Source organism: Oryzias latipes, chromosome 22 (genome assembly GCF_053564925.1).
Source record: "Oryzias latipes strain Hd-rR chromosome 22, Olatipes_Hd-rR_3.1".
NCBI classification, from domain to species: domain Eukaryota; kingdom Metazoa; phylum Chordata; class Actinopteri; order Beloniformes; family Adrianichthyidae; genus Oryzias; species Oryzias latipes.
In genome coordinates this window covers 12,905,505-12,931,313 of record NC_136258.1, presented here as the reverse complement: position 1 = coordinate 12,931,313, position 25,809 = coordinate 12,905,505, and the positions used below count along the sequence as shown (strand labels likewise).

Sequence of the window (25,809 nt, the reverse complement as noted above, 5' to 3'; positions counted from 1 at the left end):
GCAACTTTAGATCTTTGAACATTGTTTATTCCAAACCAGTGCAACACAAAGCTTACGAGACGTTTCTGCATTTGATTTTTTTTTATTTGAAATGGTTTATTTCAAGCAATCAAATAAGAATAATAAACAACAACAATACAATCATCAGTTATACATTCATACATTGACGAATCAAATTTAGGATACTTAGACATATTAATAAATATTGCTTGAAAGGGAGTGGAAGGAAGCGAACTTATATAATCTCACCCTGTTATAACGTCACCATTTTATTACATGATTTATCATTATCCGGTTCCTAGCTTTTATCAAACAGAATTAAGATAGTTGTGTAGCCGCCATGAGCCACATGTGTCCGTGCTGTAACCCGGAACCGGAATATATATTACATATATACGTATATAAACATATATTTCCTCTTAATGCAGAAAAGTTTAACAAAGGCAATATTTATTACGTTTTTTGTAACTTGTTGCAAATGGTGCACATTCTCAGCTTAAAATATACACTGACCAAAATGTAAACTCACCCCTTTTGTTATGTCTCCCAATTTTTATGGTATGAACTCAAAGATGTGAAACATTTTCCACATACAAAAAATAACCAGTTTTCTGAAATATTGTTCACAAATCTGTCTAAATCTGTGATAGTGAGCACTTTTCCTTTGCCAAGACAATCCATCCCACCTCACAGGTGTGCCATATCAAGATGCTGATTAGACAGCATGATTATTGCACAGGTGTGCCTTAGACTGGCCACAAGAAAAGGCCACTCTGAAATCTTCAGTTTTATTTTTTATTGGGGGGGTCAGGGGACTCAGACAACCAGTCAGTATCTGGTATGACCCCCATTTGCCTCATGAAGAATGACACATCTCCTTCGCATAGAGTTAATCAGGTTGTCTATTGTGGCTTGTGGAATGTTGGTCCACTCTTCTTCAATGGCTGTGCGAAGTTGCTGGATATTGGCAGGAACTGGAACACGCCGTCGTATACGCAGATCCAGAGCATCCCAAGCATGCTCAATGGGTGACATGTCCGGTGAGTATGCTGGCCATGCAAGAACTGGGATGTTTTCAGCTTCCAAGAATTGTGTACAGATCCTTGCAACATGGGGCGATGAGGTGATGTTGTTGGATGTACGGCATAACAATGGGCCCCAGGATCTCGTCACGGTATCTCTGTGCATTCAAAATGCCATCATTGAAATGCACCTGTGTTCTTCGCCCATAACATATGTCTGCCTATACCATAACCCCACCACCACCATGGGCTACTCAATCCACAACATTGACATTAGAAAACCGCTCACCCACACGACGCCACACACGCTGTCTGCCATCTGCCCTGAACAGTGTAAACCAGGATTCATCCGTGAAGAGAACACCTCTCCAACGTGCCAGACACCCTCGCATGTGAGTATTTGCCTACTCAAGTCGGTTACGACAACTAACTGGAGTGAGGTCGAGACCTCAATGAGGACGAGGAGCATGCAGATGAGCTTCCCTGAGACGGTTTCTGACAGTTTGTGCAGAAAGTCTGTGGTTATGCAAACCGATTGTTTCAGCAGCTGTCCGAGTGGCTGGTCTCAGACGATCTTGGAGGTGGACATGCTGGATGTGGAGGTCTTGGGCTGGTGTGGTTACACGTGGTCTGCGGTTGTGAGGCCGGTTGGATGTGCTCCCAAATTCTCGGAAACGCCTTTGGAGACGGCTTATGGTGGAGAAATGGACATTCAATTCCCTATCAACAGCTCTGGTGGACATTCCTGCTATCAGCATGCCAATTGCACGCTCCCTCAAAACTTGCAACACCTGTGGCATTGTGCTGTGTGATACAACTGAAGATTTCAGAGTGGCCTTTTCTTGTGGCCAGTCTATGGCACACCTGTGCAATAATCATGCTGTCTAATCAGCATCTTGATATGGCACACCTGTGAGGTGGGATGGATTGTCTTGGCAAAGGAGAAGTGCTCACTATCACAGATTCAGACAGATTTGTGAACAATATTTCAGAGAACTGGTTGTTTTGTGTATGTGGAAAATGTTTCACATCTTTGAGTTCATACCATAAAAAATGGGAGCCATAACAAAAGGGGTGAGTTTACATTTTGGTCAGTGTATATTTTAAGCTGAGAATGTGCACCATTTGCAACAAGTTACAAAAAACGTAATAAACACTGCCTTTGTTAAACTTTTCTGCATTAAGAGGAAATATATGTATATATACGTATATATGTAATATATATTCCGGTTCCGGGTTACACCACAGACACATGTGGCTCATGGCGGCTACACAACTATCTTACTATCTTACAACTATCTTTTCACATCTATGAGTTCATACCATAAAAAATGGGAGCAATGACAAAAGTGTTGCGTTTATATTTTTGGTCAGTGTATATAAAATCATGCAAAAATTAGGATTAAAAGGAAATAAATACCATAAAATATTCTTCATGCAACACAAAAAGGGAAGAATAAACATTATAAGTTTGAGCTGATAAAAATCAAGCATTACATTTTGCAGTTTCCAGCCAAGTGTGTAAACTTAATCACAGAACTAATCCTTTAGAAAATGTCTCTCTTTTTTTTAAAGAGGGTAATCTGCAATGTTGTTTTGCATTTGTATCCATGGACTCATTTCACTGCTACGTGAGGGCTTTGCCCAAAAATTCAACCCAAACCCACTCAGGTTAGACTAACAGAAAGCCTGAAAAGAATACTTTCTCTAAAGTAAAGAAAAAAACGTACTTTAAGTATTATGATTGAATTAGGGGAGAACAATGCTGTGCCCACTTGTTTGGTATCTATTTAACTACCTCCTGCTACTTAACTGGCAGGCCCCCTCTGGTGTTAGCGATGTGATTTCACAGACTGTTGTGGTACTGAGTCAAATATGTCTGACCCTTTTGTCTTAAGCTCCATGCTGAATTGTACTCAGTCTGCTTTTAATGCCACTCTTTACATGTCTAAGCACCTCAGATGGAGCTTCATGCCTTTCCTCACAGCGTCTCATGGATACCGTATGTAAATAAGACCTCGAAGGCATCATCTATCTGGTGTCACAGAAAGCGACCGTAAAAGCAAGGCAATGCCCTGTTGAGCTGATTAAGACTCACACTTTCACTTTATTTTGAAGTCTGCAAAAAAACACAACACATTATTGTCCAAATACTGACACTTGAATGTCTTTTTAATGTCCGGTTCAGGACATGTGAACATTCTAATGCTTTGGGTGATGCATAAGGGCTTCATCAGCACAGGGGGAATTAAAGGGGGTGTGGAAAGGTGAAGTGGGGGCTACATGAAGGAGGTGTTAGAGGGGGCCGAAAGTGTGTCCCTTCTTCAATTGGCTGCAGCCCTAAATGTCTCATTATGCAGCTTATTGTTCCTTTGTTGAGTCGGCAATATAAATACAGCCCAGTGGGCCCGTGAGGTGACAGTTCAGAGACTCACTTCGAGTGACGGACTTAACATCTGCCTTAACTGATCACTCTCAGTGTGGCTGTTTGTGGAACTTCAAGACCTCCATTTGTCACACATAAAGTCATCCTCCATATATTTATTTTTTTGGAGCAGATTTTTGCAACTAAAGTCTAAAAATGGATTCCGATGCTGGTTCCACATGCAGCCGCTCTTCCTCTCCAGACCTGGTGGTGGACGACTCTCCTGGAAGCTTCTTCTCCAACAAGATGTTCCAGAAATACTGCCATGATGACACAACAGACAGCAGAGCGGGTCAAAGCAGAATGGAGCACTGCAGCGGGGCTGGGAAGAACAAGAACAGGTCTGAGCTAAGCAAGGAAGAGGTGCAAGACCTGAGGCTGAAGGTCAACAGCCGGGAAAGGAAAAGGATGCACGACTTGAACCAGGCCATGGACGGCCTGCGGGAGGTTATGCCATACGCTCACGGACCTTCGGTCCGCAAGCTGTCGAAGATCTCCACTTTGCTGTTGGCGCGCAACTACATCCTCATGCTGTCCAGCTCCTTGGAAGAAATGAGGAAACTGGTCGGGGATGTTTATGGAGGCAGTGCAGCTGCCCAGAACCGCTCCACTCCCCACGCCACAATTACCCCTGCAGCCACGTCTGCTCAACTCTCTCTGCACCCTCTGGCCCAGTCCCTGCATCCACTGGTGGGCAGCACACCTGCTGCCCTGCAGCACCACTCACCTTCTGCCTCTTTAGCTGCAGCTCCACACTCCCCTCCATCAGCCAGCTTTCTTGGGTTTCACGCTCCACTGCAGGGCCTTCTGAAGGAGCCGCTCCACCTGAGCAGCTCCTACAGGCACTTCCCTGGGATGCCTTGTCCGTGCACACTCTGCCAGCCTCTGCCCACCACTACCTCCACATTGCACAGCTTGTCTATTAACAAGTGACCAGGACACCTCAATAAACTGACACCAACTGTTTGGATTAAATGAACAAAATGGACTTTGAACAAAAAACTGATATAAAGTGTAAATGCTGTACATACAAACTGCTGCTACTCGTTTTATATTATTTTTTGAGTTATGTTTGTATAACAGTATTTTAAATGTCATAAGGATTTTTACCAAAGTAGTAAACTGTGTAACTTATCTGATATATGTGCCGATAAAAATGTGAAACATGGGAACAAATGGATTGCAATGTGCAGGATTTCTATTTTCCTAAATTAAAGATGAGTTTTTTAAATGAATAAACAAAGGTTTTGTGCTTTCTTCATGAATTTTAACACTCGATAACCCATTTTGGATCCACTTGATAAAAGCAAAGGTACTATCATAGAAAACTTAGTATTTATAATAAGGCAAACTCTGTGAGAGCTTCCAAATCACAACTGTGCACCGTTATTAGATGGTTACGTTTTCAATAAAAATCTTGGAATTGAATTAGCAACAAAATTGATTTTTAAGGCAGGCTGTCATTTGCTGCTAAACAGCTTGGACAGACAACCTCTAAGGAGCTGAAGAGGGGCAGAAGGCTGAAACAATGCATCAGCACAGAAGCCGAATGTGGTGTTCTGGAGCCAGGGAACCATCCATCTTCACCTCAACGGGGTGTAAGAGATGAAAGGACGACACAGGCGCCAGCAAGGCGCGTCACTTTTTGTCTGACACAGGCGAGGGACGCAGCCATGTCCTCCGCTGTGGGCCGGCCATTTGTCACTGTCTGATATGATCATGGCTGTGGGCACACAAAGGGTGTAATATTTAAGCAGGGAATAGGCAACAAGCCCCTGGAAGTACCTTTACGCATAAAAAAAGTAAAAGTTTCCTCCAAACAATGTGGATGTAGACTTCAATGCTAGTTTTTCAAAGGACATTAGAATAAAAAAGACAATTTCGCTGTTTCGTAAGATGCATGGAACAATTATTGTGTGTGCACAATGCACACTGATCACCATGAACGTGATTTAGTGAAACAAGTCAGCAATAGCTGGCCTTCACTTAGCAACAAATCAAGCGTGTAAAATACATGCTTATCCTCCCACGGCTGACAGATGACTTGCAGATCAGGGTTGAAATGAAGAGATGTAACTCATTCTCACCCACCTTCCTCTCACCCCGCCTCCTCCTCTTGAGAGCACTGAATGGGTTCGAACAATAGCCATGCGTGGGACACAAAGGCAGGGGGACTGCAAGCTCTCGTGCCTGGGACCCCCCCATCTACGTTTCATCATAGTAACAAGCGCTGTCGGGCCAAAAGGCCTGACACCCTTGCTCACCACAAAGGCGGTTAGCTCTAATATATGGGGCTATTGACACAGTAAAGAGCTGCTGTCAGTACTGGGGGATTGTCAGCTGTGGGATGTCTCACTAGGGGGAGGCAGCTGCCATCCACACCAAGCGTTCTGTCGTGGGGAGCAGCATCACCTGGTCCCTGGTCCCTTGATGCAGAGACCCCCCGATCCACCCATGAGCCCTCCCTTTTTTGGGGGCACAGGTGGAAATGGGAAGCAGAACACATTGTAGAGATTAGTGGGGATCGGCCTCCCTTTAAGTGAAGATGGATAATTAGAGACACCAACTTGTGCAAAGCTGGTGTTTTCTGATCTGCACCAGATGGTGTTAACCCTCAAAGTGGCATCGACAGTCCGGAGGGTCCTTGTGTGGGAGTAGGTGTGATGACTGCGGTGTGTAATGGATATGCTTCTTAAATTGTACAATATGGACGTGTCCTCCGTGTACTATTATGGTCAGCTGCTACCGTTAAGACAGAGATCCTTCGCACATGCTCACTGGCAATGGCAGGACAAGTCTCAGCTTTCATTCCTGTGAAGTTTACAAACTACACACAGTAAAGCATTTTGAGCAGTAAAATGATCCTGTTTGAAATTGTGCTTTCAAAATAAAAGTTCTAAAAAAGTCACAAAAATATACTACACAAAGGGAATTGGCTAATTTCATCTTATATATTTAGTAAAATCAGCAACCAGTAAATCTGTGGTGTTGTTGAGCATGCAATAAATGCATTTCCAAGATCACAGAAAAAACCTCCTGAAAAATTCAGATTACAGTTAGAATTTTGCTGGGGATATTTGAACCTCTTTTATTTGAAAAATCATAAATTATATCTTAATAGGGAAGATTCTTTGGGGTAAAACTGGAAGAAGTAAACAAATTTTTTGATATGTGTTTAATCTGCTGCTTAGAGATTAAAACTTCTTGTGTAATTATGATCATTTTTCTTAGAATACATTTTTTATAAAGAAAAATAAGATAACAACTACAAAGAAAAAAGAAGCTCAGAATATTATTTATTTTGAAGTTAAAAGGTTATGACCAATTTAATTTGAGTTTAAAAATATGAAAAGAAAACATATTAAGTGAATTGTTAGAAAAAACAGTGATTTGGGGATTATCATCAATATTTTGAACATGAAAATATATATTTTTAGCAATTTTATTAGTTTTGGTGGCTGTAATCCTCTTTCATGAATAAACAATGTTACTATTTTGTAATGTGCTGTCTATTCATGAATTACTTTAGAAAAAGTCTTCGTTCCAGCAAAATACAAAGGCAAAAAATATATATGTTTGTAAAAAAAATAAAAAAGTACAAATAGTTTTTTGACAACCGATGCATGGAATTTTGTATTTCTCATAGACAAAATCATACACTTATTAAAAACTGCCTTTAATATGTTAAATAATGGAAGTGGTTTTACACATTCCTCCTTTACTGCCTTAATATGCATGCTCACGTAAACAGATGGATAAGTTAACTGCTTCAGATAAGGATCAATAGAGGAGTGCTTATTTATACTTGGCTTGACACAGCCTGCTCTGACAGAGTTAATTAGGGGGCTGAAAGACCCAATTAACAGGCCTGAAGGTCTGGATGAGAGAGGCATATTGAAGGACATAAGAGCATATTGTGCATCGTCTGGAGAAAGGGGAACTTCTGTTAAGAGAGAAGGCACTTCCACGGGGTTGTTGCCTATTCTCTTTCATTTTGCTCTCATCCAGAATACTGATGAGGGGAGAGTGCAGCTGGTCAGGGTCACCCCACATATGCAGGACGGCGCACACATGCGCTCACATCCACGACCACAGATGTACAGAGAGAAGGCTGGTGAAGGGAGGGGGGGGTTAAGTCAGAATTGTGAGACTCTGATTAGTGGCACAACGAAAAAGGCTTCAGTCTCAACAGATTAGCTTTGTTTTCTATGAATTATTGGTTAAATTGGTTCATTAAAGGACTATAAACTCCATATGTTTGAACTGTTATGTCTATAATGGAGGATTTGCTGTGAAGTCTTTTTTTCATTTAAACAGCTATCAAATATGCATTATAATGTCCAGAAGGAGATTAAGCCTTAAACAAACTTATGTCAAGAAAATTGCCTTTGATAATTTATCCCAAATTGTTTACTTCTGGTTTGATAATGAGGTACAATATGCAGTGTTTTATTTGTTCCATTATTTTCCTCTGGGTGTGTTACCAAATGGTAAAAAAAAAGCAGTGCTATGCTTGCAAGAATCAACAACGATGTCATCATAGACACTTTATTGTGTTAGTTATTGAAATTTTGTGTTATTATTATAGGTTTTTGATTGCATTTTAGTGCTATTTTCATACGTTTGTTTTAATTATTAGCTTTTTTGTTTTTTGATTGCATTTTAGTGCTATATAATATGTTTTTAAAATTATTATCTGTTGTTTCCCCATCATGGGATGAGTTAAAGTTCTGTCTGTCTGTTTATCTGAGTGATAAGCTATAAAAACATTAAAATAGTTAGCATGTTTGAAAACTAAATGTAAGTTTCTTTATGCAAAATATTGTTTAGTAGAGTTACGAAATGATTGACTTTTTACCTGTCAATTACTTTAAAAGGCAGCAGAGCGGAGAAACTAAATGATCTTTTTTTTTTTTTTTTTTTTTTTTAAATAACTTTATTGAACAAATGCAAGTATACAACATGAAGAACAATCAATGCAGTATACAACATACAATCAACATACAACACAAACAATGTTAAACAGCCAGGGGAGTCGATTCAGTAAATATTTGCAGAGAGTTACAAATTTCAATAGTTCTGAGAGCTTTTTTGTTGGAGGAAAAGGATATTGATTTTATGTAAAAAGTTACATCTTTAAAGAATTGTGGGAAGTATGGTGTTTTATTAGTAAATTTACATTTATGTATGTAGAATTTTGCCAGAAGAATTAATAAATTTATTATAAAAAATACCTTTTGTTTTTTGGGGGTCCTGAAAAAACAAAGTAATACATTTTCCCATTTCAGGGAGAAATCTTTGAAGACATGAATAATGATGAATCTACTGAACTCCTTCCAAAATCTCTGTGTGGACAAACAGTGCCAGAAAAGATGAGTTACTGTTTCTGGGTGATCTCCACAGAAACTACAATCAGTATTAATATCTTTTTTAAATTTTATCATATAATGTTTGGCAGGGTAAATTTTATGGAGAATTTTAAAGGATACTTCCTTTACCTTATTTATTATTAAATACTTATGAGGGATCGTCCAGACTGCTTTCCAGTTGATATCTGGAACAAATTGATTCCAATAATTTAAAATATACGGGGGAGAGGTATAAATCTTTTGAAATAATCTGCGTATTTTTATATTAGTAGTACGCCCATAAGAGAAGCATATTTTTCCTACCGGTGACTCATCCGCGTTGGATATTGTATTTTCGTTAGGTATCAAATTATCAGTGTTCTTAAATAACATTACTATTCCTGAGGGGATAGCCTTCTGCACCATTGAAAACTCTTGTAAAGTAATAGGTAAATTATACTTTGATAGGAATTCGTTATAGTTTAACAGCTGCCCCTCCTTATTAAATAGTTGAGCCACCAGTAGGATCCCATTCTGGATCCAGGTCTCTAAATAGAGCGATGTATTTTTGTATAAAATATCTCTGTTGTTCCAGATGATGTACTTGTGTGGAGAAAAATTATGTTTGTAAATAAGGTTCCATGCTAAGAGAACCTGCTTATGGAAGGATGAGAGTTTTGTGGGGAGTTTCTCAACATTATAGTGACAATTTAAAATAAATTTAAAGCCTCCAAAACGGGAGAAAATCTGAAATGGTATGATGTTCCAGATAGAGGTGGGGTTCTTCAAAAAATTTTTGGCCCAATTAATTTTAAAAGTATTATTGAGAGAGTTAAAGTCTAGAAAGTTAAGTCCACCTGCTTCATAGTCATTCATGAAGACAGATTTTCTTATGTAATGTGTTCGATTTTTCCAGATAAAATTAAGAAGTGTGCGATCAATTTCTTTACAGATGTTGTTGTCAAGGTGTAAGCAGATGGCAACATAAGTTAGACGGGAGATTCCTTCTGCTTTGGTTAGCAGTACTCTACCTCTTAAGGATAAGTCCCTTTGTAGCCATTGATTAAGCTTCTTTTTGGTTTTCTGTATCTTCCTCTTTCGGCTTCTCCCATCAGGGGTCGCCACAGCGAACAAGTCGCATGGTAAACTTGGCAATGTTTTACGCCGGATGCCCTTCCTGACGCAACCTTCTCAAACCGGGCTTGGAACCGGCACAGGGGTAGAGAAGGGAACAGGGAGCAGCCCGGAGTCGAACCCTGGTTTCACGGACGGAAGGCGCCGCAAACCAGCACGGGCTAAACCGGCTCCCGGGTTTTGGATTTGGTTTTGGATTTTGGTTTTCTGTATGATTGGAGTAAAGTTAGATGAACATCTTTGTTTTTGATTTTTATTAATTAGAATACCCAAGTACTTAATTTCTTGTTTAACAGGGATCGAGCAGATAACATCCACTGAGCAGTCTTTAATAGCTAGTAATTCACATTTGTTTAAGTTTAATGTTAAACCAGAAGTTTGAGAAAAAATATTAATTACGTCTAAGATTAGAGGAATCTGGCTTGAGTTTTTTAAAAAGAGTGTAGTGTCATCAGCCAATTGGCTAATGATAAGCTCTTTGCCAGCTATGGTAATGCCCTGCACATTACTAGAACAAATGTGGTTTGTTAGGATTTGAGTGCAGAGAAGAAACAGATATGGTGAGATTGGGCAACCTTGGCGAATGCCTCGTTTTAGGTCAAATCTAGGGGTGGAGCCATGTCTCATTTTTATAGAGCTGTTACCATTCGAATATAAAGTTCTAACAGCATTACAGAAAAAATCACCAAAGCCGAATAATTTTAATGAGTTGAAAATAAATTGGTGTTCGATTGTGTCGAATGCTTTATAAAAGTCTAGGAAAAGAATAAAGCTGTCATCAGGCACCAAATCAGAGTAATCAAGTAGATCTAGGACCAATCTGATATTATTAGAGATATGCCTATTTTTCATGAAACCTGACTGCGTTTCATCGATGATTAACTGTAAAACTTTTTTGATTCTATTAGCAAATATTAAAGCCATAATTTTATAATCACAATTAAGCAAGCAGATGGGTCTCCAGTTTTCAATTAAGAGTATGTCTTTATTTGGTTTTGGAATGAGAGTTATTAGACCTTGAGAAAGTGTCGGAGGGAGAGCATTTTTTTCTATACTTTCTAGAAAAGTTTGTTGTAGGAACGGAGCTAAATTATTAGAGAATGCCTGGTAAAATTCTGCAGATAAACCATCTGTGCCGGGAGATTTGTTGGACTTCAGCGCGAGAATGGAATTAAGTACTTCCTCCAGAGTTAGAGGGCTGTCGCACTGACTCCTGTCCTCCTCGACAATAGTTCGGAGGTTTTGAATATTGTTAAAAAATAAGGAGGAAATGTCCTCATTGTATCTTGAGCTGTATAGATTAGAATAGAAATTAGCACAAAATTTGGAAAGATGTATCGGATTCTTGGAAATATTGCCATTGATACTTAAGCGGTTAATAAAGTTGTTTGTTGATCTGTTTTTTTCCAGTCTAAAGAAGTAGGCAGAGTTTTGCTCTCCCTCCTCCAGCCATTTTTTCCTGGATCTAACAAAGGCACCTTCAGCTTTGTGTTGATATATTTGGTCTAATTTGTTTTGAAGGTCAATTAAAGTTAATTTATCCTCTTCCTCAACCTCTTCTGGTCTTTTTTGATAATAAGACATAATTTTGCTTACCACTTCTTCCTCTTCAGCTTTTCTTAATTTGGCATTTTGAATTCCATATTTTCTTAAGAATTTACAAGTTTCAAATTTGAAAAGTTCCCAATTGGTGCAAAAAGATTTTTCTTTATTAGCCTTATTCCAATAAAAATTAATCAATTTTGTAATTTCAATTTTGACTGCTTCATGCCTCAGTAAAGAATTATTTAGCTTCCAGTAATTGAATTTCCGAGTAGTACTGTCAGGAGTAATAATTTGGATATTAATATAAATAGCTCTATGATCCGTCAGAGGGGTTGGCAAAATATTCACAGTGATGTTATCTTTATTTATACAGCTTGAAACAAGCCAGAAATCAATGCGAGATTGTTTGGAACCGGTTTTATTACTCCAGGTGAAACGTTTGTCATTGGGAAATTTCTCTCTCCAAACATCCACAATATCGAACTTATTCATAAATCTTTTGAGATTGGTGCTATATGAAGTTTCCCGTCTTGGAGGCCATCTATCAAGTGTATTATTGATAGCAATATTAAAGTCCCCCCCAACAAAAAGTATGGAGTCTGGGTATCTGGATAACCATAAGCTTATTTTTTCTTCTAAGGAGTCCAGTAGTTTGTCGTTGTCATTTTTATTGTTGTAACCATATATATTAACAATGATAAAATTGTAAATATCATTTTTAACTGCCATACAGATGTAGTGGCCAAGAGTGTCACAATCAGAGTCTAATATGTAACCAGAAAAGTTGTTCTTAAGTGTGGTGACACCAGATGAACGTTCAGAACCATGAGATAACCAAATATCGTTGCCCCATTGTGATTTCCAAAAATTTGCATCAGTAGATGTGGAATGACTCTCTTGCAAAAAACAGAAATTTGTTTTAAATTGTTTAAGAAATAAAAATAGAGCTTTGCGCTTGCATGTTTGCCTTAGTCCCCTGGCATTGAGAGAAACGAGTGAAAAAGACACGTTTAATGAACTGATCTAACAAAGAAAGAATAGGTTTACAGAAGAGAAGGGGACCGAGCACTGCACGATTCTTACAAAAATAAAGTAATAATCCTGACTAACTAAATAAAGATAGAATAACATCCAACCCGTTTTGGTTTAGAAAAAAAACAAAAAAAACAAAAAAAAGTGCAGCCAAAATAAGAAGAGGGCTATAATTTTTTCTTTCTCTTTTTTTTTTCTTTCCCTTTTTTTCCCTCTTTTTTCCCTCTTCCTCTAAGAAATTAAGGTTTAAAATAAGGTTATGGCCCTATTCAGAAAATGATGTATGGACAGTAAACATCAACCAATTTGTAATTAAGAAATGGTGTTAATAGTCTCACCGAAGCAGTCAGCTTTTAAATGTAGGATGAGCGTTTCTATGAAGGAGGGAGCACTTCTGTTCCATTGATGAAGCCACGGGCTCCAACGAAGTATGCCGACTTCCCCTCCTTGCGTGCTTTGTCTATTAATGGCCACAATTTGGCACGACGACTTCTGTTCTAAATGATCATCACACTCACTGTTTTGAGAACCAATTTTTAGAAGCTTTTTGGATTTTTAAAGAAAAATTTAATACCCAATAAACATACAGGGGTAAAGAACATACAAAGTCCACTGATAAACTTTTACAAAAATAGGCTCAAACTGTGACTTAAGCACACATTTTGGTAATCTCCTTGTGATAAGAAAACCATTCAAGCTGAAAAAACACGGTAGAGATGCAAACAAAACAGTAAAACAGGGCAAAAATAAAAACAACATTTTCCAGTCCAAAATGTTTTTTGAAGTTAGTTTGTTACCATTCTTGGGTAAATTAATGAAAAAAAGGCCTAGAGCTACTGGATTTTTCTAGAATTTTCTATGAACAGTTTTGCTTAAAGTTCTAACTATATTTAGTCAATATTATAAACCTTGTGTCCGAATTTATATTTTATTACATAATTTTTAACCAATCTTATGTAACAACAAAAAAACAAAATGACTGTAATAATAGAAAAAAAACAAGGAACTTATATAAAAAGGGCGAGCAAGTTTTTTTTAGCCGAGCGTACCACGTGACTCCCTCAGCCACACACGCGGCAGGTTAGAGTTCACTGAATGCTGATGATGTCATCGTCTGAAGATGGCTGAAGGGTGAGCGTGAAGTTGCTGATTAGTTTTTGTTTGTTTTTCTTCACATTAAAACAAAAACCTGTGATTTGTGCATATTTCAGCTTCACTATTAAGTTATGTGTCCGTGAAGATTTTGAGAAATAACTTTGTTGTACTATATTAGGTTTAATAGCCTACGGAAACAGTCCAGGAAGTGCATTTGTTTACCAAAACACAGCTGACTTCACGTTAGCTTAGCATTGTTAGCTTACATTTGGTGAAGCGTATTCTCTAAATTAAGCTCAATTTTTACATTAGATATTCTATATTTTACGATAAGCAGTCGTGTTATCCATTTTATGTCCCTGTAATTATTGTTTTGATGCATTTTCGTGTGTTTTCGTGCAAGCTGTTGGCTAACTGTGGTCGGGTGATAGCTAAATCGTGATGTCAACAACTGGTGTCGTGTAGTGTTTTAAAAACCCGCTGTGTCTATCATAGCTATTTTAAAACAGTGCTTTGTTTTCCCTCTTTTTTTTATTAAAAAATAATAATAAGGCTTTTATTTTTTATGTGTTGACACAGAGACGGTTGGTGGGGAGGCTGGCTTCAACAGAGCTTCCAGGCCGTAAGAGATAAGGTATTTCACATACATACAGCATAACTGACCCTGTCAATAACATGGTTAACTGCAAGGTTTGCTTAGATGAGACTTTTTTTCTCTTTAAATCTTTGTAGTCAATTTTGATGGACTTTCTTGTCCATCAAAATTGATAAAAGAAAACCCATCTGATTTGTTTAAACATGTAAAAAAAAAAGACAGATAATGTTATGTGTATTGCGGGTCATGCATCTTCAATTGCCTTTTTTTCCTATTGCTTTTCAAAGAAAATAAAACTACCAGTGATTTCTACAGGATCAAGAAGTAACAGTGTCCCATTGTTTGCAAGAGCAAAGCTAAATCATAAGATCTGAAAAACCTAGTTTCTTTTAAAGGCAGTTTATTTTGAAACTTAAGGCCCGTACACACCGGGACGAATATTCGCCAGGCGTTATTCGCCAGCGTTTTTCGCCACGTTTTTTGTGTTCACACCCAGGCGATTTTCGCTGACGATGAGTGGAGTGAACATGCAATTTCATTCCCTGACATTAGATGGCGCTTAATGTAAAACAGAAATACTCCTGTACACAAGGTGGCGCTGCGCAACTTTACGCTTCTTAAAGTCGCTTTTCACTCAGAAGAAGAGAGCAAGTATTTACGCGCTTGTCAGAATCAAACAAAGAAAACATGAATATTTCAAGCACCAGTAGCTCCAACTGGTGCTTGGTTCGGGGATGTTTTAGAATGTCCGTCATTATTGCTTCGCGGCTGTGTTGACGCTACTTGGCGTCTATCTTCTTCGCTGGTATGTGTGCTCAGCAAGGCAGTTTTGTGTTTGAGCGCCCCCAAGTTGTGTTTTACTGTAACTTCAGAAGCTCCAGACACGTGAGCAAAAGCGCCATTCTCATTGGTCGAGTAGATTTCGACGCGACGCGTCGAAAAAAAAAACGAACCCGAGGCGTTTTTTTTTTTTGACGCTTTAACGCCTGGCGTTTTTTCGCGTCGGTGTGCACACTCTCGTTGGTGCCCTTTGTTTAGTCACGAGGCGTTAAACGTCGGCGAAAATCGCCGGCGAAATTCGTCCCGGTGTGAACAGGCCTTTACCATGCTTTTACCTTCTGGCACTGTTTGGTCTTCTTTCCCTTTCTGCATACATATTTTATCATAGGGACTGCATACTTGAAATAAACCCAATAGTTTCAATTGATATAATGTATATTTGAGTAAGTTATAAATGTTGCTTTGTTTCCTCAAAATTACACTTTCCTATATGTCTTACCCTCCAACCTTAATCAGTTTTGTAAAAATACATCTTGGTGGTTTTTGCAGGTTTTTACACATTAGGTACAATGTAAAACCTAGTTACACATGAACATTTCCATGTTGTGTTTAGAATTTCCTGCATTCTTTATCCGTCTTTACCAACTCAGTGGTAGAGTTTCTGTGCTGAGACTGGTAGATCGCAAGTTCAAATTCATAGTCGGGGCAAACAAAAGATTCTAAAACTGGGACCCAGATGCCTTCCTGCTTGACACTCGGCATTAAAGGGTTGGATTTGAGGGGTTAAACCACCAAATGGCTCCCGAGTGCGGCTGTGTCTGCAGCTCATTGCTCACCCAGGGGATGGGTCAAATAAGGAGAACAAATCTCATACACCAATGTGTGGGACAACTAATGAAACTTTAGCTTTTTAACTTCATATGCAGCTGGTGGATTGATTAAACTATTTACCCTTTTACATTTGCTTTGCAGTCAACTGAAGCCTTGGAATTCATAAAGCGAGACCTGACTGAGTTCTCCACTGTGGTGCAGCATGACACAGCTTGCTCTATTGTGGCAACAGCCACTGCTGTCAGAAACAAACTTGCGGTGAGTCACAGTTTTTGGCCTAGCATCCCCAATTTTCCTTAAACTGCCGTCTTGACTTCTCCTCTATGCCTTCCAGGTGGAGGGATCCTCGGACACAACAGAAAAAGTCAAGAAGAGTCTGTCTAGTTTCTTAGGGGTTCTCACTGATACACTTGCTCCGCCCCCTGATAAAACCATTGATTGTGATGTGATCACATTGGTGGCGACGGCAGCAGGAACCACAGAAGTCTACGATAGCTCAAAGGTGGGCATTAAGTCTCCTATTTACCTACATGAACTCCTGTGAACATATTGAATGTCCCAATATCACTACCTTTTACAAAAACATGCATTCAGGATGTTAAAGGAAGTAAAACAAATTGCGTAAAAAATGTATCGTAGACATTTTCCTTTAAAAACGCCTTTGTATCTTTTCACATTGAAATCTTACAGGTGTTGAGTGGCAGCGGCTAAACATTAACTTTAACTTATCAGGTGGTTCAGGACTCAGTATATCTCAAATGCTGTCAAACCGTTTTCCCATTTTCTGTGTAAAATAGTGAGGAAAGCAGCAGAAATGATGAGAAGTTTCTAATCAGTTTACCTGATGACATTGCCTGCTGTGATGTCATCAGTGGGGTGGGGGGGGCATTCCCAATGCCAAAAATTCATACTTAACTGTTCATGAGCATTTACCCACAAAACAGCTTAAGCATACATGTGGAAGCTAAATAGTTTTTTCTTGTCCAGCTTTTATTTAGCTTTCTTTTTTGGTTTCTTATTCTTTGTTCATTAACCGATTGCTTTTTCATGCCAGCAGAAACCTTTTGTTGTTGCTTCGTTTTGTGTTTTTGAATAATTTGAATTCCTATAAATATAGATATTCTGTTTACTAGCAGTGTGATTTCTCGTTCAGCTCGTGGTTGACAGCGTGGTTCAAATAACAAAGCAGTGTCACAAATAAGGATAATTTTCTTTACTGAATAACAATTAAAACCTGTTGAAGTCAACAACATTGTAAAGCAGTCGTCCCCGACTCCCGGGCTGTGGATCGCTACTGATCTGTAGGTCACTTGAAGTAAGCTGCAAAAAAAACAAACAAAAAATAAACAAAAGTTCGTTTTGTTTATTTTCTGAGACTGAAGGAACCTTTATTTTGGAAAACTACCTGATACTGTCCACCACATCCATCCATGACCAATCAGATGTTTCATTATGGTCTCACGTTGAACTTTCAAAACATTTGATTGACAGATTCTCCCGGGCCGGCTTTCAAGTGTTGTGGACTTCCAACAAGCTCACTCCTGATTGGTTTAGAGTTGTTGGCATAAAAATGTCGACTGAGCCCGATTCAAACCTACCACTGTTTATTGGCGTCTTCTGGTTCTCACACGGTGACGTCTGTATTTTGAAAAAGGGGAGACTGAACCGACTTCATTTAGTTAGAACCAGAAGTAAGTCATTTTCTGTGGGTGTTGTCACACTCAGTCAGTTCAGTTTTTTATATTCAATGTTCTGACCGCTAAATTAAAAGCCCCAAGCCAGCAAATTGTAGTAGGTTTAGGGGATGTCATCTGGACTTGGTTTTTAAAAAGCCAGCAAAGTTAATAAAAAACAAACGTGTAAAAACTGGAAGCTTAAAAATATTAAACACCAACTTTGGTCTCATACATATTGGTCCGTGAAAACATTGTCTGACAACAAACCTGTAAAGGGTTGGAGAGCACCGCTGTAAAGGATGTTAAAGTTTTGTTTTTAAGGAGAGATAAGTTTTAATCTGCTCAGAAGGGAGACCTAAAGGGAGCAGAAGGAAACAGAGCAGCCATATTGACGCTTTGTTGTTCCTACAGGCGCGGCTCTACAGTCTGCAAGCTGACCCCGCCACATACTGCAATGAGCCCGACGGTAAGACCCAGAGACACGAGAAAAGGCTGTTTTATTAGATATATGATTGCTTTTTGGATCAATTAGAACTCTGCTCACCATCCTTTTCTTTTAGATTGCTTTAAACCTCAATCCCCCTTACTATAGAAAATCTTAGGGGATTTTGTCCTCATAAATGGATCCACATACACCTGTATGGTCTGATGTTAGTGTTGGGATCTTGGCTTGAATGAAAAAGAACAATGTTTTGTGTGAATTTATTGTATTTTATGTTTCAGGTCCTCTGGAGCAGTTTGACAGCTGGCTGTCCACTTTCAGTCTGGATGAGAGGAAAGGAGACATCTCAGAGCTTTTGGTCAACAGTCCTTCTATACGAGCACTGTACACTAAAATGGTATCACCTGTGTTGCTAATCTGTGTTTTAATAATAATATTTTTTAAATACATTTGATTTTAAGATAGCTTTTGTTTTCTTCAGGTCCCAGCTGCAGTGTCCCACTCAGAATTCTGGCAGCGGTATTTCTACAAAGTCTTCCAGCTGGATCAGGTAAACAGACTCGCAGAAGTGTCTCAACTGGACGGGCTGCTCTATGCTGGTCCTCAAGATCTACCCGTGCCGGTTCTGTTTTTCTATTCGCCCTGCACCTCCTGCTGCTGGTTACCTGGATCAGGGGTGTTCAGTCCATCACAATGTGGAGACACTTGAGTCAGCAAATCAGCAGAAAGCTGATCATGGTAGATCTTGAGCACCAGGACGGGGCTGCCTTGCTTTGAGCATGTTGTCTTGAGTGCCACCTGCTGGTCAGTTTGTGACTCTGCTGGTTTGTCCAGACGTCTGAGCTCTGCTGTGATCACAGATCAGGGCTCGACATAGCCATTTGTCCGCTGGCCCGGTCCTGTTTTTCGAGCAGTACGGACCACAAGACTTTATTTTTTACTTGTCCGCTCGGGCCACTAAAATATCTAACAATTAATACATTTTTCACCTTTTACAATAAAGTATATTTTGCGAAAACGTGTAGATTTACCTCGTCTTTATAATTCACTTTTTCTGCTAGTCCTGTGTTCAGACTTCAAGGGTTTCTATGGGAAACCTTTGATCACTTCTCCTTCTCTCCCGCCTGCGCGCGCGGCTGTCACTGCCGAGCACCACGCGGCACGCGCTCACTCAATTTTTTTTTTCAAACTTTATTGAATGTAACAATTCAATACTAAACAATGTTTAACAGCAACAACGAAGGAACAAGCCAGTGGGTTATTATTACATTTTATGCAGATATATTTGAACTGACACACATATCAGCGCGCTCCCTGGTGGTTTTTCACCGCGATGATCATAAATCCAACACCGTCACTGAAGAGAGACTGAAGCATGTCAGAGATGTGGAAGACATGGCAGGAATAGATAGGAATATGTTAGATGGAGTGACGGGTGGAATTAGTGCTATGGACAGCAAGATATTTAATGAATGCATTGAAGATGAAACTGTATCCACTAAGCTTTAAGCTGAATGTCAAAGAATCAAAGGCAACTCCAAATACCTGAATCTCAGACTCAAATGCAGTAGAATGTCAAACTACTTAATTTTGTTTTTCTTTACAACACTGTAAGCAGTAATTATTTCTAGTTAGCTGAATGATCTCAGTAATTTAATTGTATTTAATTTTTCAATTATTTAATTTAATTAGGTAACTAAAGTAACTAAAAAGTAAATGTAACTTTGCAACAGTAACAAAAAGCAGAACCTTAAGGCAGTCAGGGCAAAAAAGTCAATAAAACTTCTTAACTATTGATTAGGAACAAATGTGAAATAGCAGTGATTAGAAGCAGCATGAAAACTTCTTAACTAGTGTTACCTACTACACTGCAGCGCTCTCTTCAAAACATCTGAAACAGACTAGAGCAGATTTAAGTTTGATATGCTCTATTTTTAGTCATTGAAAAGTGTATAAATAAGTGCTAGATGTCACCAGAATGCACCAAATTGCACCATATTAAAATTTTCCGGGGGGGCATGCCCCCGGACCCCCCTAAAGTTGCAAGCACCTGCGGAGCGGCGGGTCTCGCTGTGCTCGGTGTCGGGCCAGTAACTTTCAAAAACTACTGGCCCTGTGGGCCAGTGCAAATTTCTGGGCTATGTCAACCCCTGCAGATCGACTGTTCTTTGTTCCAGTCAAAATGCTAAAAGTTTGACATCATAAATAGATAATTATCTGATTTTTAACTGATTTTAGAGATGATGTAGTGTCTGGTTAATATCGCTGATGTCACAGAAATGTGCGTCCTTTGTTACTTGAATTTCACCAGATGTTTCTAGACATTCTACTGCTTCGGGTTTGTTTTTGATCTGCAGATTAAAGTCCCACTCTGATCATCTATTTACAAAGTGTTCCCCTGTGGTCTTTTAAGTATGATTATGCCGTTTTTAATCGAAATAAAAAATCCTGAGTTGTTTTCTAAGACAAAGTTTCTGCATAGTTTCTCCCACCTTTCCCTTACTTATTGCTAAGAGCTGTCCCGCTATCGTTCAGCCCCTCAAACCCCCAACCTAACATTAGCAGTTCAACAAAATGGTGAGCAATATTGGAGCAGTTTAGATCCAGATTCCAGCTCAGACCAGGAAAACAAAGACATGCATGGATCTATTTGTCTAAAAGTGGGTGCATCAGAATGGAGCAGAGCAGGGAGCTTGTGCCCAGCATACGTCAGAACTACAGGCTTTTCTTAGCGCCATTTTTTTTGTCTGCTCCTGATCCCCAGTGATTTGAATAAAGGAATAATCAAAAATAAAATGTTAGGATTAAATGTCTTATAAATGTCCCCCATCTATAAAAAAGTAAACAAGGCCACAAGAACATGTTACAAACACCAAAAACACAATTTAATTTGAATTGTAATGTCGACCCCTTTTTATGAGAGCTCATTTTTGTGATGTCTAGGAGGAGGCGAGGAGGGTGGCGCTGAAGCAGAGGGCGGAGCAGGCTGCACACACGGAAACCCTAGACTGGGAGGAAGAAGAGGAAGGTGAGCTGGGAACAGGTTGACAACAGTTGCTTTAATGTCGCGGCCTCGGCTCACTCCGCCTGGCGTTTTCTGTGTTTAGATGACTTCCTTGGCGGCATGTCGCCTCAGCTCAGCCCACACCAACCATCAAACGGGGGCTCGGCTCACGCCCCAGCCCTGACTGCCTCCACGGGGACCCCTCCACCGAGTCCTGCTCTGTCTCCAACTGAGGAGGGTGACGCCACACTGTCCGGGAGCAGCGTCAGCCTGCCCACGCAGTTGGAGGTGCAGCCGGCGCCTGTTGGTGCTGAACTGAGGAAGAAGCTGTCGGAAGCCTCGCTGGAGGACAGCAACCCGACCCAAGAAGAGCAGCAGTCTGAAAAGAGTCGCTTAGCAGAGGTGGCTCAGGTGGAAAGTAAACCGCAGGTGGAGGTTCCTGTTGATGGGGCGTTGGTGCGTGTCCCCCCCTCCAAACTGCTCCAGACCACCAAGGAAGAGGGACCACAGGACCTCAGGGTGTTTGAGCTGAACTCTGACAGCGGGAAGTCCACGCCCTCCAACAATGGCAAGAAAGGTACAGGCTTAGGTTTCTTTAATGCTGTTGCTTAATTATGGTCTGATCTTAAAAAGGAAAAAAACACATTTATTCATATTAATAACAACAGAAAGTAACACCAGTGGAACATCAATCTCTGGTCAAATATGATGCCACTTAATGTTATGAATATCATGCAAATGGGCTCGGTGTGAGGGAATCAGCTGTTACGATAAATCCATATTTTAAGTAGGACTCCTGGTGGCCTACTGTGTTTTTATTTTTGTGTCTTGAAGTCGTAGCCTGTTCTTCCATCTGTTCTTCCGTCTCTGCATTTATCCCTTACCCATTTGCAGAGAAACGTTCCACATACAACGTGTCTCGTGTTGCACTCCGCCTGACTCCTTTTAGCGCTCATGTGACTGAAATGTAACCGCGAGATTCCTGCCTGTTTTAAAGAACCAAGATTTTTCAGTATCAGGAATCGTTTAAACGTAGTCATTTTGCTCCCCTGACCAAACTTTACAGCTCAGGTGATCGAAGGTGTTGCTGAGAGAATCCAGTTATTTTTTAGGATTAAAGATTGTGGAGACTTAACACAGAAAACTTGCATAATTATTTATTTCTTCTGCCTTCCGGTGCCAATTGATCGGGATTTGGGGACCACTGAACACCGGCATCCTCTAAATGCGTGTTTCGGGCTTCCATGTTCAAAACTCTCACCTTCACGCTTAGCTACACATGTTTTAGGCTCTATGTACCAAACACGCAGCAGTTGAATATCTGTTGAAAGTTTAAACCAGGTGGGACTTTGGATTTGATAGTAACGTTGGGTTGGATTCCCTTTTCATTCACAAAAGTGCCAAGTGTTTAAAAAAATGGATCATGGCGGAGAAATGAATAATTTCAGTTTGTGCCCGGATGGATTTCTATGACATCAAGTCTGTCGTATATCAGAATAAAGCCGTGAGAGAACAAACCTGGAACAAGATTCACCAGGTTGCACCACTTCAACATTTGACATTAAGCATCTTCCAACTGTAGGTACACAGACTCACACCTGCATGTGAACACCATAAACTAGGAACATGTATGTTCAAAAGCCCACACATGCAGGGACACACATGTGAACGTAGCATTAGATCCAGTAGCTTTTGTCAGGTTCCGGAAAGTTCCAGTTCTCTGTCTTGTCGTCCTCCAGGGTCCAGCACTGACGTGAGCGAAGACTGGGAGAAAGACTTTGACCTGGACATGACCGAGGAAGAGGTGCAGCTGGCTCTCTCCAAAATGGAGGATCCCGGGGAGGTGAGTTGTTTTAACAAAAGGTGGATACGCGTGGGCGCCTGACGTTTCACTGACTCTCGGCGTGTTTTTGTCTCCCCAGCTGGATGAGGAGTGGGAGAACTGGGAGTAAAGAGGCTCTGCGGCACAAAGTGTCCTGCTTTTGAAGCTAGCTCTCGGCCGAGGAATCATGCTTATCGTGTCTTAACTCTTTGTCCACACCATGTCATGACTGTCGTTAGGGGATTTTCTGGACCACAGTGGTTAAGCTGTTGGGTGAGCAACAGGAAGACCATGGCTTCCTCAGCTGTCTGATTGCAGCCTTCGGAGGGGGTGGCCACTAGGGGGTGGCTAGTCGGATGTTACAGCTGAAGGACAAGAGTCCCCCTTTGTGGGGGTTCACCGCAGTGGGGCAGAAGCTGTTTTTTTTTCATTTTATTATTATTATTTTTTCTTTTTGCCAGTCAAGTCACTTTTTAGTACGAGGGCCGATGAGCTGCATGATGGCCAGAACCAGAGACGCAGCTCGTCACCTTTCTTAAACGAAACACTTCAATCCATTCTGCCCTCTTTCTTCCAACTTTGATTATTTCATTTTTTATTTTGCCACCTTTAATATGCAAAAGAAGAAAAAAAGTCGGCCTTCTTTCACAATGCACTTTCGTTTGGGATCCACTCCTAGCTTTAGACACATGGCCTTGGGAAGCACGCGGTGGCGTGCAAACATTTATGTCACAGCCGGACCAGTGAAGACGATGTCACTGTTAGTCCTTCACGTTCTAACGTTCAAGTTCCACCTGAGTCGGTGGAGGGAGCTTGTTCATTTGTCCTCTCGTTGAGTTCAGACTGGTCCTGCTTGGCTTCACTTTGAGGGCAGCTGTGAGCCTGATCTGTGATTGCAATCGTTTTGTTTTTGTCTGTGTGCCGAGTGAGAACGGGAGCGCACCCATCTGTAATTAAGAGATGTAAGCATAGAGCTGTAATATTTATACAAAATAAACACTTCATCAGTGTAGTTATGAGCTTTCTATTGCATGTCTGTACTAATACAGGATGCTAAAGCTGCAGATTGATTTGATTCAGTTGTACGTTTTTCTTTGGCTGTTTCCTGGGATTTGGTGTTCAGACGGTGTGTTGCATGTGTGTAATTCTCAGTTGTGTATTTTCCATCAGATTCACACTTTGAACCAATCAGAGCTGCTGGATGCAGGTCTGCTCTCTGAACTGTTTCTTTTCCCTTCAACTCCTTCAGTATTTTTCAGATGGTTCTAGTCATTAAAAAAATATCATAAATGGCAGATTTGTGTCTTTCTTTAAAGAATTTTTTTTCGGGGGGATTTTTAACAGTGGGTTTGAGCCGTTAGAGCTTTAATTTTTGAGCAAAAAGTTATAATTATGTCCTGCAGCAGTCCTAGACTGCAAAGACGGTTAGTTTTGCGATTCTTTTTTCTTTAAGTGAAAATGTTTCTGAGCCACAAACTCAGAAACTCACCAAAATTTGCGCACACTTAGTACCCGGTAATAAGGAATTTTTGACACAGTGAACACCCCCCACCCCCAAGATGACATCACAACAGGCGAAACTGTCAAAAAGAACGATGGTGCTCAAACGCATATTTCAACATCCACTAAACCAGAACAGGTGTGTCAGGGCTATCCAGAAGACATTTTCAGATTATTTTTGGATGGCCACAGCACCTATGGTTTGGCGGCCCTTTTCTGATGCAACGTGAAATTTGATGATTTTTCAGAATCTTGGACAATACAAGAAACTTTTGTTTTAGCGATCTTCATGAAATTGTACACAAAAGCCACCAGGTTGACCCTAAAACCATAACTGAAGTTTCTTCGCCTCCTAACTCCTCGAGCATCATTGGAAAGCGATTTGGGAAAAAATATTGGTTTTAAAAGTTGTAGATTTTTAACAGCGTTAGCATGGCAGGCTTGCAAAAGTGGCGTTTTCCTGTTGAGCGCATATATTTTACCGGAACAACACATAAAATGCTTGCTATGGGGATAAAACCGACAGAAAACTGCCTCAATGCAGCTCATCCATAGAGGGTGAATCAAGGGGGAGCAGCAGGGATGGATTAGGCCTGCAATGCCACTTGCAGCTTTAATTTTATTTGAATGTCAAAAACAACACAAAAAAGAAGAAATTACCTAAAATGATAAAACTGAAAACTGAAATTGATTTAAATGTAATTCTTGAAAATTCTTCCAATTTAAAAAACTATTTCGCAAAAGAGTGAATTATGAGAATTAGTTTATTAAAAAGGCAGAGCATGATTTCATGTTTCATTTTCAGATAAATAATTGGTAGAAAATGAGCGAAGATGCATCAACAAGACGTTGTAATGTTCATGTCTGACACCAGAGGGCACTGTTGCTCTATCAAGACCTCCGGAGTGGCAACCTGCCACTCCTTTTCTTTCAGCTTCAGCATCCATATCAGACATGGATGAAGCCACGTGTTCCACTCGCACAGCGCTGATCACACTGATATTCCCTTCATTTTTATTGACAAATAAATCCATCCGAACTGATGGGTCAAAGGATATAGACGCGGAAACAAGTTTGTGGTGGATCCAGATGGCCAAAAGGGACATCTGTGCATAGCCATGGCTGTAAAGATGGCTCCTCTTGGCATTTCTAGCTGGCTTTCTCTTATCAACATAGCTACACACAAAATGTGCCGTGGGCGTGGTTTGTGTGTGTTTCTGGAGGGGGGGTGGGGCTGCTGATCTAGGAGTGGATGACAATGCCGAAGATGCTACCTCCCTTTCTAAATTCAATCCTTTCTCTCTTATAGACATTTCAATTTATGGATCATTTTTTGTCACAGTAGGGACATTTCCTCTGACTCTAATGGATAGAGAAACAACTTTTTCATCTACACTGCAAAGTGGCGATGTTTTGCTCACATGCTACCATGGCTGGACCCTAAATTTCACAGAAACCCCTGTACATTACATTCTTTCCCACCGTTTTCCCACTTACTCAGCAGAAAGGCTGTAAAGGCATTTCCTGTTGCTGCGCCCTGCGCCTGCCGATGGTTCAG

General features: G+C 40.2%; 2 protein-coding genes across 2 annotated transcripts; both read left to right on the top strand.

Annotated features, from left to right (window-relative positions):
- Positions 1 to 3,407: 3,407 nt before the first annotated feature.
- Positions 3,408 to 4,658, top strand: olig4 (oligodendrocyte transcription factor 4). The gene has a single exon (XM_004082648.5). It carries the CDS (start codon positions 3,604 to 3,606, stop codon positions 4,378 to 4,380), a length of 777 nt encoding a protein of 258 aa, XP_004082696.1. The 5' UTR covers positions 3,408 to 3,603; the 3' UTR covers positions 4,381 to 4,658.
- An 8,874-nt stretch (positions 4,659 to 13,532) lies between these two features.
- bsdc1 (BSD domain containing 1) lies at positions 13,533 to 24,046 on the top strand. The gene is made up of 11 exons (XM_004082649.5): positions 13,533 to 13,637; positions 14,181 to 14,235; positions 15,949 to 16,065; positions 16,142 to 16,309; positions 17,895 to 17,949; positions 18,207 to 18,322; positions 18,407 to 18,475; positions 20,869 to 20,953; positions 21,033 to 21,506; positions 22,669 to 22,772; positions 22,852 to 24,046. Exons 1-11 carry the CDS (start codon positions 13,627 to 13,629, stop codon positions 22,879 to 22,881), a joined length of 1,284 nt encoding a protein of 427 aa, XP_004082697.1. The 5' UTR covers positions 13,533 to 13,626; the 3' UTR covers positions 22,882 to 24,046.
- Positions 24,047 to 25,809: the final 1,763 nt, after the last annotated feature.